This window comes from Tinamus guttatus, unplaced genomic scaffold, assembly GCF_059628265.1.
Source record: "Tinamus guttatus ecotype Peru unplaced genomic scaffold, ASM5962826v1 Tinamus_guttatus_pri_ptg000213l, whole genome shotgun sequence".
NCBI lineage: Eukaryota > Metazoa > Chordata > Aves > Tinamiformes > Tinamidae > Tinamus > Tinamus guttatus.
The window spans coordinates 12,732,659-12,748,319 of NW_028288747.1; the positions used below are offsets into that span (position 1 = coordinate 12,732,659).

Genomic DNA, 15,661 nt, shown 5'->3' on the forward strand with positions numbered 1-15,661 from the left:
AAACATAATTAAAGAGTATCAAAGTAGATCCTTAGTGTAGGCGTAATGGAATGCTTACAAAATCCCAAAGTGCTCCTATTAAACTGCAGAGGTTAACTTTTAGTCACACTTCAGAATTCTTTCAACTTAGAACTCTCACTTCCTTAAAAATGACAAAGAAAATATAACAATCAGATTAAGTAGAGAAAAAGCTACAATGTTCTGCATCTTATGCAAAATCCTTAAAAATCCAAAAAGTACACTGGATGCCAAAAAAATATGCAGAAGCTATTAAACAGCAGATTACTGTTAGCGTAATAAGACATATTTAAAATAAGGCTTTGGTTAAATAAAAAGTTTACTAAACTAGGAATGCTGAAAAAGTGCAAAAGATTCACCAAATACACACCTTCATTTCCAAGGCAAGCATTACACCTGCCATTTACAATGGTTTGCATTGGTTTGTCAGCCTGCATTGTAATAGCTCAGATACCTATAGCAAAACATGTTTATTAGAGGCAAAATAAATATATGGGTTCCAATCTGTAACTTGCTTCACTCAAATCAGGGAACTATATCCATTAATAGCATAACTCCCATGCATGCTTCAGGGATCAAGGCCTGTAACATTCGATTCTTTTAGAGCAGAGTTCACTCATTTTCGTATTATTTTCTAAACAGAAGTCCTCTGATGGCAGCTAGCAGGTCGCAGCTGATTTACTTACAAATAGAATTCTTTTCACACATGGGTAACAAAGATTTTTTTCTTTTTCTTTTAAAGTGCTTGATATTGGTCCATAAGAACACCGTAGATATGCGAGCTAAGATTGAACGTTTCGCTCTGTGGTGGATATCCTGAATCTAATGTCCATTGGTGCAATGTTAATTTGCTTGAGGTAAAAAAAGAAATCAGCTGAGTCTACAGAGGAGAATGTCACCTTCATAGAGAAAATAATTTAAAGTTTCACAGTTACAACACATGCTCCAGCTCTTCCTAAGCACAACGGTGCAACCTACAAGCAAAATAAAGGGAAAAAAAAAGTTAGATAAAGGTAGTCTAAGTATTTTTTCTAAAATTGACCATGGTTAACAAATGTAATAATAGTTGTACAGCAGTAGTAAAGCGGCAGTATCATCCACATACTCTGTAACTTCACTTAAAAAGTTAACTTGAGACAAAATTCAGTATAAAAACCTTCAGAAAAGGAAGAGGAATTTATGATAGGATTACACTTCTTGAAGTCAACAGCAAAACCCAACAATTCTTATTACTGACTTCAACTACTTGGTATTACAGGGAAAAGAATCCTTTCTTGTGAATTACTTACCACACTTGATAACTGACCTAGACAGTCAGACAACTGACTGGCAAAACTGTTTCTTTTCATCTGAGACAGAGAATCCCAAAAATAACAGAGACTTTGAGACAAAGATTGTTAGGTATCCGGTGAACTTACATAGTGCCAACACTTCTTGAATAGGAACTTACAGATGAGTAACTCACGTTATCTCCTTCCGTATGTATATCCGCACATACTGCATCAACATAGACATTGGCCCGCATTGCAAGAGGCCCTTTGAAAATAAAAGCTGAAGAGCAGTTCTTTCACGGGCAGTACTCTGCTTCAGCGGGAGCAAAAGGCTTCAACTGAGTGCCAGCTGTGCCGTCCCAGCTGCAGCGGGCCCCTCTGCCACAGGAAAGCTGCTGCTGCTGCTTGGGCAGCTGCTGTTGCTGGAATGAGCTCTAATTTGTGCAAGAGATTCCCTTCTTGGCTGTGTCACAGCATGTTTTCAGACAAAGCAAAAAGACCTAGCATGCCTGCATCCAGAGAATGCAAGAGATTAGCACCAGAGATACGTGGCTTAGGGAGTGGACATGGAGGGGTGCATATATACATTTCTTGACTTAAGTGGAATTTTGACATCCTTTCAAGTAAAATCTTTGTATGGATTTTAAAACCAATCTTAAAGAAATCTAAGAAAGATCAGCCAAAGTCTGAACTGCATTATTATCCTTGCAGAAAATCACTGTGACCAGAAATGCTGTTTTTATTGACAGTAAAAAAATGTGTTACCACTGATTGAAATGGCTTTCCCATTAGATACCAAATTCAGCTCATGTTGTTGGAAGGGAATCCAGACAACAACAACAAAAAAAACCACAATAAAACCTACTACAATAAAAACCACCCTTCAAAAACCTACTGGTAGTACAGTGAGAATGTGGCAAATCTTCAGGCATACAGGACCAAGACATCACCAAGGTCTACCATAAGTGAAAGAAAAATAAAATGGAGTTCTTCATATCCAATCAAAATTCCAGACTTCCAGAAAGTTAACAGAACATCAGGAAGGAATTACTTATTAGCAAGTGACCAAAATCTTGAAGAAATTGATAAACTTGCTGAAACACATACTGGAGGCTAAAACTCATCTCCATTTATCATTTGCCTTCAGAATAGGAAGTCATGTAAAGAGAACTCTCTATGACAGTTTGTCAAACATCTATACATTCTGTTAACAGTATATACACAACATTGCTCAAGTGATATACTCTTGCCAAAGAAACAATGACATTTTATTAAGATTTAAAAACTGTCTACTGAAGGTGAATCATCTTGAGATGGCAGATTAAATCTGGAGAGTGTGTAAAGAAAAATATAGAAGATTAATACAATCTGATAGAAAAGTGTTTCTTAAAGGAAGAGTAAGTTTTCTCTTTGTACGGAGATACTTAAAATAACTTAAAATAACAGTAAAATAAATAACAGTGTAGAGTTTGATCAGAAACTGTACCTGTGTCCACTCATTGGTCTGGGGATCGTAGGATTCCACTGTATTAAGGTATGTTTGCCCATCATATCCTCCAACTGCATACAGCTTGTCACCAAGAAGACAGACTCCCACTGCATCTCTGCTAATGCTCATAGAGGCCACAGCAGTCCACATATCTGTTTTTGGATCATACCTAAAAGATAATTTTTATTAAACTGATGCTGAAATTCAGTGGAAAATGTACTTAAATTGACTTTCTCAAGGCAGTACGTAAAGGTACTATTTGGTACATTAATTGAAAAGGATTTTTTTTTTCCCCTCAAATACATTCTTGAAAGTGTTTACTTAGTCATCTGGTAACACAGTCAGTATTAGCTACATATTTCCTTTGTGCTGCTTTACATACATTAATATATTCATATGCGTGCACATGCCCTTACTGCATTTCTTGCTGCATGGTTAGCCACACCATTCCAGAAACGGTTCTGCTGCTGGAGGATAGCTGAGACAAATGCTTTCTTTTTAAGAGATAACTATTAAAGCAGAGGCTGTTCGAGTGTGGTACTAAAGATTCACTTACCAAAAAGATTACCATTTTCAAAAAAGGCCCTCTCCAAACACCTCATAGTAACTTCATATAAATACATTGCAATTTCAGAATACTTAAATTACATATGAGTTTCCTGGAGTCATTGTGGTATACAGGAAAGGATACGATATTTAGAAGTCCACAAAGTTCGATCATTAACTCAATTAATAGTTATATTATGAACTGATACTGAAACCTGTGAGAGAACTTCCGTTCCATGTTCTTCTCAAAAATTACCATTTGTTCAATGAGAATTTGAGAAAACAAAATCATTTTTCTAGATTAAGTGCATTAGAAATATTTTTAAGTGCTCTGTTCTGGTGTCATTAAACATATCATGACTATACAGTATACTTTTATGTACAGGTGTATTCTGCTAACACAAACAATAGTATGGCTCTTCTAATTGATTTTCTACTCAACGGCTCTTTCTGTAAATCAATCTACATGCTAGCATTATTAGAGTTATTAGCAGGATCCCTCTTCAGCAGGATATTACCTTTCTACACAGTCTGAGAGCCTGGATGTCAAGTTTGATGCGGGAGCATCATGTCCACCTATGGCATAGAGGAACCCGTTCCACGTCGTTACACCTACACCGCCTCTTCTCTTGGACATTTGAGCACACAGGGTCCATTTGTTCGTATGAGGATCAAAACATTCTACCGACTTGAGACAAGAACTTCCATCTCGACCACCAACTGCATAAAGTCTACGAAGTTAGCAACAGGAAAAAAAGTATTAATATTAGAAATACTGCCTGCTCACTGAAACACTGCCATGAAAATATTTGCACAGCACCATTTTTTTTTGTACAGGACATAAGTTTCAAGTCATGTATGAAGGACTTGAATTTATTGATTTTATTAATTACTTAAATTTGTTAAAAAGAAGTTTGGAAGGTGTTCATATTTCAATAGAATTTTCTGTTCCTAAAACTGAGACAGAAAGTAAGATTTTACTTCAGGATTTTCCTGTTGTCACAGTTAACAGAGTAAGAATAAATTATTGATTATAACAACATTTATGATCCAAATTACACATATAGGTAATTTTGAAAATCTCTGCTAAGTGATTTGACAATCAAAGATCCATTTCTAGTGGGATCATAGTGGTACAAATTCAATAATGGATTCATGCATGTAAAAATTCGGTCCTATGTCAATTTTAATGGACTTGGACTGCTTCAGTTTATAAATGGTAGCTTTAGATAATTCCCTCACATCCACTAGGTGGCCTAGTTTGCTCAGTTTTAGCATTAAAAAATGGTGGCTTTTGTAATAACGGAATTTCTTTGTTTGTTTGTTTTTAAAATAAGGGTAGAAGGAAGACTGGAGTTAGTAGCACTGCATAACTCAGGGATCTTTAATAATAATCAGATAAATGAACTTGATCAATTTTGGACAGTTATTTTGATGTTTATGAGCATTATACACTTACAAGCAGAAACGCTGTACACTTATTTTGAAAGGTAATGCAGAAAGCCCTTTAAAAAGAAGACACATCAGAAATCAAGTCTAGCTTGAGAGATGATACGAAATATCATTAATGAACTCCCTGCAGAACCTGAGGCAGATTATAGTATAGATAAATAATCAATTATTCATTAGTTACTGTATATGATGAAGCAGTATTCAAGATGTCCTCAGTGTGAGAAATACTTTTTTATTGATTTTTAATTATCCAACTTGAATGAAAACCTGTTGTAAATATGTATGACAATAGCTCTCAATAGTTTTAATATCCTCTTGAACAAAAAAAAAAAAGACATTTTATGGAAGTATCCATGTTTAAGGTAAGGAATGTACTGAAGTATCTTGAAAAACTGTGTTGCAGTTCCAAAAAGTTTATGACTAAAAACCAACTCTTTGTACAAAACTACATTTAAATAAACCTCTCAGCCCCCTAAAACATGACAGATTTTTGATTGCGGTGATTTAGCATTCATGATGTGGAAAAGGATATTTTCATTTCTATATATGGAGATTTTGAGCAAATCACCTGAAAGATACCAAGTTACAGACAGAACATCACTAGAAAATGCAGAATTACTAGTCCCACAGCTGCAATGCAATCACTTCATATGTATTTTCAGAGAAGCACTTGGGCTTCTCAGCTATAGGTCTCTAGTGTTACTGCCTAAGTTAAGAGTCCTTCTATAACAACAGAGAAACGTGAGGCTCTAATTCTCGTGATTTATATCTCCCTATTGAATATTATATGTCATAACATATACATGTAGGACCTAACTTAGGCATCTGAGTCTGCAGGTCCACAGCAGCCAAAGCCATTCTGCTTGCTGCTTGTTCACATTTCTCACCCAGGCCAGCATTCCCACTCATTCCTGCACTTCTCCAGATCTCATAGGACCCTTTGTAGATGCATTTAAAAACAAACAAACAAAGCTTTTTGTCAGCTGACAATACCCAAACAGCTCAAGGGAGGTTTAGCAACTGCCACAGAGGATCCCTGAGCAGGAAGTGGAAAATGGTGGTCTAGAGCCTGAGGGTTGGTATTTTAGAATAGGTTTGACTGCCATAGTTAGATTCCTGAAGCGAGATGGTGTAAATATTCTGCCACGGCTACAATAATACTAATAGCTTAGGTAAGTGGACTACAGGCTGGTGGAAAACTAGATGGACTACTAGATTCAAAAGACTGTGATCAGCAGTACAAAGGCCATCTGCCAGCTGGTTACAAGCAGGGTCCTTCCTATACTGATGCTGTTTTAATGTCCTCAATAACTCCCTGAGTAGATGGCTTCTCAAAAGGGATACTAAGGGGCTCTATGACACTGGGCTAAGTACAGTATCTCTTTTATAAACACAAACTATTGCTGTCAAGCAAAATACAGTAATGTAGGATATTTATCCAATTCCATTAAAATAATGAAAAAGGAAACAGAAGTTGTCTTCACATACTTTCCATTTAATATTGCTACCCCAACTGTGCTCCTTGGGGTTGACATGCTAGCCACAAAGTTCCACTGACGAGCCTGGGGGTCCCATCTTTCCACTGTATTTAGATAGCTCCAGCCATCGTGTCCTCCTACGGCATACATGGGACCTTCCAATACAGCTACTCCTTAAAAAAATAGGAATAACATATGGATATGAAGAACATAGGAATAACATCTAGATAAGGGGGAAGAAAAAAAGAAAAATATCACACTCTCCTAGCCCCAGCCCAGCACACATTAAAAACATTTTTTTTTTAAAGCAAATAAATCCTGAACTTCATTTTAGCTGCTGATGGTGGATATAGTCCGAAAGGGAAAAACAGTTAAACAACTGGGCAGAATTTAAAAGAAAGTCAATATTTTCCCTAAAAAATATTTATTTTTTTAAACTAATTTGAAAATAGCTAACCTCTTAACTCTACATACCAAGACCATGACGATGTGTGGACATAGGCGGCATTACACTCCAAGTTTTTGTCCTAGGGTTGTAGCACTCTACAGTATTCAGCGTTTTCAGTCCATCTCTACCACCAACAACATACAATTTATCATCTAACACTGCGACGCCAAACTGCAATCTTCGTCCATTCATGTTTGCTACAGGGGTCCACATATTGGTACGAAGTTCGTACTTTTCAATGCTCGTAGCTCCTGATTGATAACACATGTAAGTTACAAAAAAATTTTGCTCTGAATTATTGGGATAGTTTTTGTTTTAGCGTAAAATAGAATGATCCCATAGGTCCCTTCAGCACAATCTTAATTCTATAGGTATGAATGCCAGATTGCTTTTAACTATCATTATATTTACAGTATAGAAATTTCTGGAGAAAAAAAAAAAAAGTAGCTCTGACAGAACCCTCTAGCAATCAGTCAAAAAAAATTTTTTTTGCTTCTATACATGCACATATTTGTATTTTGTGTGATTCTCTTCCATATTGCTTCCTTTTCATATAAATAAAGACACATCAAAATTTGTTTTTTAAAAAAAATCTCATCAGCTATTCATTATCTAAATCAATACCTTTTGTTGCATCCATTCCTCCAACTGCAAACAACACTCCCACTGTAGATTTTCTAGGTTTGGTGCGAGGACTTTGTAACATAGGTCGTCTCTCTGGCAACAGATGGTACTTCATAGCTTCCATAATGAGTTTTTGACATTCAATGTCATCCCTAAAGAGTGCATTATTTTCCATATCTGCCAGAAACTGTGGAAAAAGAAAAGAAAATTAAAGAAGCTGAACTGCTATGAGCCACAAGAACAAAAAAAAAAAAAACACAAGAAAATATCCAAAAAAAGTACTAATTTATATATGTATATAATATCTGTATTTCAAAAAGTCATATGAGTAAGTGTAAAGACCAACTAGTAATAAATTAAATGAACAAAACATTACCCATAAAAAAATAAAGGTGGGGCAGGGGAGATGGAGAGAGAAGGCCATAATTTAATGGCTAATTGACTCGTAATACTCCAAAAAAAAAAGAAAACGGAATCTCCTAAGGTTCCACTGCCATTGCAAACATGCTTAAAAGGAGAACCCAAATCCAGATATGTAGCTCAGTTCAACCTGTCTGATCCTAACCCAGATGCCTATAAGAGACACTTCATGAACAGGCTGCAGGTTTTAATAATAGATCCTATTTTTGACTCTGTCAATGATCAGCAGTATAATATCAATTATTACATACCTTTGGACATATAAGATCATAAATGCTAGTGAATTTGAGTAAATGCAAAATTTAAAATTGTTTTAAATAAAATACAAGCTGAATAAAGACCGCTATTAATGCTTTTTAAATGAAAAGATTCTGGGAGCTTTTGTATTCTGCATTTGTCTGACTGTAGGAGAAACATCAGGATAATTGTCCCAGCTGATATCATTAGAAAGACTACATTGGACTGGAATGTCCCAGAGTGGGACTTGGACTGTTAAGAGAACAACTAGAAAGAGGCAAACACCTCACACTTGCCATCACAAAATTCAAGTACATTGTGAGCATTGGCTGCCTACCAGTAACAAGTACAAAAATGCTGGGACATTAAGCATCAGGATTACTAAATAAATTGATGATGAAATAGCTGCCTGCACTACTGTAGTGTGTACAGCTTGGCTGAAAACTGCTTCAGGTCTTCAGGTCTGCCAAGATCACACCCATGACTCTACACGACACGCAGATAATTATCTGCTGCCCTGCCTGACATCTCTGTGTCAGGCACATATATAGAAACAATGACAGAAAATAGAATTAACAGATATAAAGAGAATAAATAAATAAAAAAAAACACAGAATCCTTCAGTAAAGACTTTCAAGGAAACTCGGCCTGGCTTTTTCAATACTTCTATAATTGGTTAATATTTTGCGTCTATTTAAAATACCATATTTAAAATGTTATTGATGCTACCAGTGGGAACCTAAGTGCTTTCAGTACTTCTCATTAGTTTTTCTCTTGACACAAAGCACCACTTATTGCTTTGACCATTTCGAAGTGCCACTTCAGGATTACAAAACAGTAAACTCACAGCAATGACCGCACTGTCAGCATGTAATGCCATAAACTTATATTCAGTTTTGAGAATCAGTGAATGACTACTATCCTCAACTGGACTTTATCATATTTGCTATTTTTGATTATTTATGTAGCAGCTTGAACTAAAAACATTTATAAGTGAACATTTACCAATGACACATTAGCATGAAGTTGTACGCTTTGGAAACCTGATGAAGAACAAAAGTAAAATCAGATGCAAGCACTAAATTAAATTAAGTAGTACTATTAGTGCTGATTAAACTATTCGTACTAAGTACTTTCTGACTAAAATGAAACCGAACCCATCTTGTAACTTATGAACTGCTTTATCATCCTTTTCATCTGTTTATCAGAGATGGATTAATTGCCATTTTATCGGAGATTTAGGATGCTTCTGGCATTAACAAGGAGATGAAGTGCTATTACACAAAATAAAACATTATGTGCAAAGACATGCAAAAAAAGATAAAAAAACAACGATTTGTTATATTTTTCTGCCTGTTTCATAGCATTTCCCATTTTTTTTTAAAGTGTAATATTCCTTACATATCTCCTTACACCATTATTGATTTCAGCAAGTTGTTCAATTTTATGACCTCATTTCTCTCAATAGCTTTGACCCTCCAACCATAAAATCGGAAACCTTTTCATTATCCTGTGGTTGCTTTCACATTGCTTAATGTCATGCGGTCATGAAGGAAAACATAATTCTAAAACATGTTGAGACTGTTTTGAGCACTTCAACTCAATTACTAATTGGTACATTATCACAGCTTTAACACTTTCATTTATTAAAGGAAGCAACAAAAAGACAAAAGGAAAACACAAGTACAGAAATTCTAGATATATTTGGAGAAGGCATAGAAAATTAAAGTAATAAATACAACATTGCATTTCTGTTTCAATTTGGTATTTTCCTAGTAAGTTGTTGAATGAGCTAATTTAACTTCATTACATATTTCTCGGATAAATTCTGTTCTTTCAGTTTCTAAAATGTTTCAATTACAGTCAATTAAAATAAAGGGAATAATGAAGTGCTTACAGAATTTTATACTTAATTACCAACTAACTAAATGCTGGGCAAAATAGAGATTTCCTGCAGGTTGACAGAGTTAAACTATACTGTATTTCTAGAAGAAGCAAGTTCCAAAATCAGGATCTCAAAGGAGAAAATCCTGCTGTAGCATATAGAATAATCAGTATATAAAAACTAATACTGAAATGCTAGTGAACCCTTCTAGTCAGCAAGAAGATACAGGATTTGTGGCAATGAACAGAATGCTGCATGTGTCATTTATGACTATGAATGCAGGAAACTCCAGAATGAAGTCTACTTATTATTCAGGTTTCATAAAAAGCCCTTTTTTTTCTCATTTAATATAGGTAAATCTTACTTTACAAACTGAAAACTAATTCAAAGTTCTTTGACTTTATTTAAATGTTACATATTAGTAGTGAAGGTCCAGCAAGGAAAGCTAGAACAAGGAAATCGGGAAATCAAACTTAGGTTAAGTGGCTGCTGTCACATGACAAACACCATATTACACATGACTATCAAGACCAGCCGTTCCACAGGACTACAAAAACTGTTACTCACAGGTATTATCTAAACACCAGCTGAGCTCCTGTCTTCCCCAGGAACACATGGAACTGCCCAGGAAGGACAAAAACTACTGATTGATTGGTAAGTGCAAAAAGTACCTGAAGATGCTTTACCAAGACTTATGAAAGGGAAAATATATATATATATATATATGATATATATATATATATCAATTTCTTCAAACTGTATTTCCTAATCTCAAAGACAGGAAATCTTCCTAGCAGCTCTTGTGTCCTGACCAATGCCAGATCTTGAATGCAGCTCTTGCCATTTGCCACGTGCAACGTGTATAACCAGATATAGGATGCATGCCCACAATAACCATGGCATAAACTAGAAAGGAACAGAATGATCTACCTGTGGAGCAAGCAGAGGCAGTCTAATGTAAGCCAGGAGTTTACTGAGATCTTTCCTTCTCTGTTCCAGATCATGTCGGACCCATGTAAGTAGTGCATTCAATATAGTTTCTTCATTAGGAATATTCATATCATCACTTGCTAAAAGCTTTGCAATTTCAGTGGCTGGCAATAATAGGAATTCCTGGTTTCTAATTACTTCCATGAAATTTTCCTGAAAAAAGGAAAAGTGTTTTTAATACAATGACATAATTTGTAGATAGTGTTATGGAGCCCCTATTGCATCCTTCCCACTCGTCCCTCCTTCATGATACTCTCAGTTGTGCCAGTAAAACGACCTAAGAGAGAAAAATCTGCACAGAGTTATTTTTAATCCTGATCATTTCCCAGCTCTGTTTAATCACATGACCCCACAAGCAGATGTGCTAAAAGAACTGGGGGAGAAGTGCATGGAACTGCATGAGCAATGGGTTGTGGGGTTGTTCATGTAAGCACTGCAATTGGAATAAATTCTTTCCAAATTATGGTTTAAAGAATAGAATTGTTTGCACTTGATATATAATATAGAGAATACAATGTAAGATGCTTTGCCAATAAAAGAGCACAGCATACAAATATGCTTAGTAGTTGTAGTAAGTTTTCATTGCTACTATACTAAAATACAATATTTTAGGTTTCCAGAGGAAATAAACAACACTAACAATTTCATTTTGACATTTAGCAGGTTCTTTTAAGTTTATTTTACTATTTTATAGGTTTTATAGAGCTGGTCTGATAAACTGACAGGGCAACAAAAGATACAAAGGATCCACAATATTGCACACACTTTGCTTTATTAGCGAGACTTATTTTGATAGGATTCCATCTTCAAATTTTCATTCTGTCATTTCCAGCAATAAATCCTTACTTCAAAGTCAGAAAAAATCACAATATATACACAACATTTCTGACATTTATATCACGTTACTTCAAAATACCAGGACTTGTGGAATATTCTGTAGGGACTTTCATGAACTCTGACAAAAATATCAGAAAAGTATACAGAAACATGATAAGCACTCTGAGCTTATGGTGAGAAACCTAAATGATTTTTAGGAATGTAACACAAAAGGGTGAAATCATGTCTAGCCTCTTTCCCCATGCACTTTTACAAGGCAGCAAAGGAAAGAAAAGTAAAAGCAATTTATGAAGCTGCATGTTCTTACGCTTTGGCAGCTAAAAAACAATTGACTCATCCTCCAGGTTCAAAGTAACTTTATGGTAATAAATTAGTATTGCATTCAATAGAGTAAATACAGTGTTGATTGCTAGATAGATGAACTGAATGTTGGTTTTGCTGTTCAGCAACACATACCCCCAAAACACCTGGAGGATGAAGGGCATTAGATCCACAGAAGAGGTCTAACTGAATCAAACAGTATTTTCTTTAACAATATCAAAACAGAATTGCACATTAATGAAAAATCAGTAAGTTAGAAGCAGCTACATACTGGAAAAAATATGATTTCAAAATAAAAAAAAAAAAAACTAAAATAAAAAGAAAACACCAATGAAAATAAGAAGCCTCGGAGCGGAAGCAGAACCTGCACTGCAAAACAGGTACAAATTCTGAATATAAAACAGCAACAGAAACATACACAATGTGACATTTCATATGCACAGGACACTGATGACAAAGCAAACAGGTAATACCTCTTTATTAGTCTAATCATTTCATTCAAAGTTAGGTACTTCAGTATCTTCAAAATACTAAGAAACTAAAGAATGCTGAGCAAAGAGGAAAAAAAAACAGTAACTAGCAAAACAGTCCATTTTACATGTGTTGTAACTCCAGAGATAACTGTGGAGTTGAACACAGGGAATCAATTGAAAGTGTTACCTGTGGACGTAACTGCATGTTCCTGAATACAAAAAGAAAAATTTAGGTTTAACATCTGAAAAGGGATCCAACTTGGCTACAGACATAATCTTTTCAAGTGAAAGCCATAACAGATTAGAAAGAAAATAGAATTGTCTTTTCCTCTTTATCTCTGTATTACAAAATGGAAGTTCAGACAATGAGCAAACACAGGAATTAGAAACAGTGAAAAGTCCGTATCAATTGCAAAAGCACCAGCCATGCCTTTTTTTTTTTTTTTTCCTCCCCTCTCCTCTAATACTCTGTCATTGAATGCTTAGGAGCAAAATTAAAGTTGAAGAACAATCAAAATTATTTCCGGGGCTCAAACATGCAGTTAAAAGAAATTCAAATTTTACTGAGTTGTTTTCACTGTTCTTTTTAGTTGAGTCTATCATAGAACAATTAAAAGCTCACGTTGTGCATTTATTTCTGCTGAGCACTCTTTCTGTGCACACTGAGAAAGAGAAAACCCAGCACTTACTACCTTAAACCTTTCATATTTTCTCTCCAGCTCACAGGGAGAGGAAAGGGAAAGCACCTGGATGGAAAGTTTTCTTTGTCTCTGAAGGTAATGATGAGATGATCTTGCATGAGTCATTCAGGAATCTTCTCCAGAAAGTTTTTTTTTTTTTTTTCCTCAATAGGATTTAATCTCTTCAACAGCTGTAGTATGTTTAAAAAAAAAAAGCCCCATTTTCCTTCTTGTTTTTTTCCAGACAATTGCTTTCTGATGGGAACAAATTTAACTTCCTCTTGATCCCATTCTATTTTTAGAGCAGAGACTCCTTTTGAGCACAGTATCAAAGCATTCCGGTGGGAACAGAACCAGACAGGCCTAGGTCTGGGAACTTTTATAATCAGAATCCAACCGTTCCTCTTCCTCTACAGATAGGGATTCTGAAGACAAAAAGGAGGAGCCAGTGCATCTCCTATCATTCTTAACCTCCTCATTAGACTTTGCTTTGCTTCTTCTTATGGGAATTCTCTGTGGAAGAATAGGATATTTCAGAGAACAAATGATCTGTACCCCTCCCTGTTTTCTGGTCATAAAAGTTTTTTTTTTTTTTTTTTTTTTTTAAAGTTCCCTCCCCCCACCTTAGCTCAAGGACCTTGGCCTGGGTTTATGCACTAGCTAAAGCCACCCATAATAGCACCCCTCAGTCAAATCAAAGCTCAGCTCCACCCACTACCCCATCCAGCAGCTCCAGAGAATAATGCTCATAATCAGAGTTCTGGGTTGGCCTCAATAGAGGGCAAAAAAATATTAGGTACAAATAAAACACACAGGCCATGACCCTCACTTTCAGTCCTTATTTCCCAAAACAGGATCCAGATAGATAGTTAGGCTTGTATTACCAGAAGGATTTGAATCTGAGCGTAACCGAAAACCCCACAGGCTGAGAAGAACTGTACCCAGAAATGCAAGAGGAAGCTCTTAACTACAGAGCTCTGTCTAAATCCTGAACATGGGCAACTGAATGGCCAAAGTCGCATGACTCATCCGGTCTGAAGGAGAACAAACAGGGAGTGCAATTTTGTCATCTTCTGGCTGCTGCCGATCACTCAGTTGCCCAATTTATCTCTAGATTTGCTAAGAACTTCTTAAAGCTGAGATATCTGACCTCCTAGGAAACTAGTAAGATAAGATGAACATAAGACACCAACCATTCCCCTTAAGTCAGCTTTGGCTGCTGTGCTTAGCAATGAACCAGCCCAGGGCTCTTGGTGGCCACTAGCCTGGGTTCAGGTACTCCTGCTGCAGCTTGCCTCCTCTTCACGTAGTTTCTGGATTCCCAAATAGCTTGAGGAGCATCCAGGAACCTCTTTAAATCACATCAAGGCAGCAATGACCTTTACTGGCAGGTAGGTCTGTACCCGCAGAGCTTGAAAGCCAAAAGTAGCTTGAGAGTTTTCAAAGGTGAAAAAAAGTGAATGAGAACTTTCAAAGTCAAACATCACTGACCTCCAGTATTTTGGGGTGCAATTTCAGGAGCAGGAATATAAAATTATTATTTTATACATTAACGTGGCCTTTGAATCTGGCCCTTTGTGGATGAAAATACTGAAATTTTTCAACTCTTCCCTGGACCTCCCTCTCCCCACAGAGTAAACTACCCTAGCTGCTGAGAGGAAAAAAAAAAAAAGTATATTAAAAAACATATTCTTCTCTGCTTCATCCTCCCAAATTATAAACTCCGTATCATCATGATTTTTCTGCTCAACTCCTGCTCTACAAGAGAAAGCAGGTCCCACATCTGCCAGTCCTTGTGCAGAACTCCTAGCTTCTGTGACTGGCCTCCTCTTCAAGCCTTTCTTCTTGCAAAGGGCCATTGGTCACTCTGAGAAGTCATGGAAACTACAAAATCAGCATTATCTGAATCATGTAACATTTTGATCATTGCTCTTGTACTTCTGAAGAGTTATGATGAAAACCAGCATGACCCTTCATTCCACATTAAAGCACAAAAAGCTCTGTGACAAAGATTATAAAGCTGACTAATTAGAGACTGTCAGACACTACCACATTTTATGTTTAGGAAGTCTCCTTTTTTTTTTTTTTGGTCATAAGAAATAAGGGTTCAAAATTCAACTGCTGATACTTATCTCCCTCAGATATTTTAAGTTCTGAAAATAGCAAGCTAAAGCTTTACCTTGGAAAGCTAGGAAAGCTATCAATTGTTCTTTTGATGCTGTGAAAACAACTAAAGTTCACCACTAGGCATTATGTTAGAGGGCAAGAAAAATGCAAAGAAAAGCCGTGTGAAAAGGCTTTATGAATTCAAGTGAATGGGCACACTTCTGGCTAGTCTATTAAAATATTTAAATTCACACTTATATGATCCCAGCAAAAAAGCAAACAGGATAGTCTTGGTATAAAAGATATCTTTACTCAGACACATATCATGATTCTGCCAACTGTATTTTACATCCTTGATTCTTAAAAAAATCAAGTACATAGTAGCT

The 15,661-nt window shown here is 36.0% G+C and overlaps 1 protein-coding gene across 2 annotated transcripts in view; it reads right to left on the minus strand.

Moving 5' to 3' along the window:
* Window positions 1-779: 779 nt before the first annotated feature.
* The window catches only part of KLHL5 (kelch like family member 5), a 47,930-nt gene continuing 33,048 nt past the window's right edge, over window positions 780-15,661 (minus strand). For both annotated transcript variants that reach the window (XM_088524780.1, XM_010219188.2), the window contains 7 exons: window positions 10,799-11,011; window positions 7,327-7,513; window positions 6,729-6,953; window positions 6,265-6,427; window positions 3,843-4,055; window positions 2,776-2,947; window positions 780-992 (listed from right to left, as the gene is read on the minus strand). In XM_088524780.1, coding sequence (XP_088380906.1) covers window positions 936-992; window positions 2,776-2,947; window positions 3,843-4,055; window positions 6,265-6,427; window positions 6,729-6,953; window positions 7,327-7,513; window positions 10,799-11,011 — 1,230 coding nt within the window. In that variant the 3' untranslated portion in view covers window positions 780-935. The remainder of the gene's footprint in view (window positions 993-2,775; window positions 2,948-3,842; window positions 4,056-6,264; window positions 6,428-6,728; window positions 6,954-7,326; window positions 7,514-10,798; window positions 11,012-15,661) is intronic.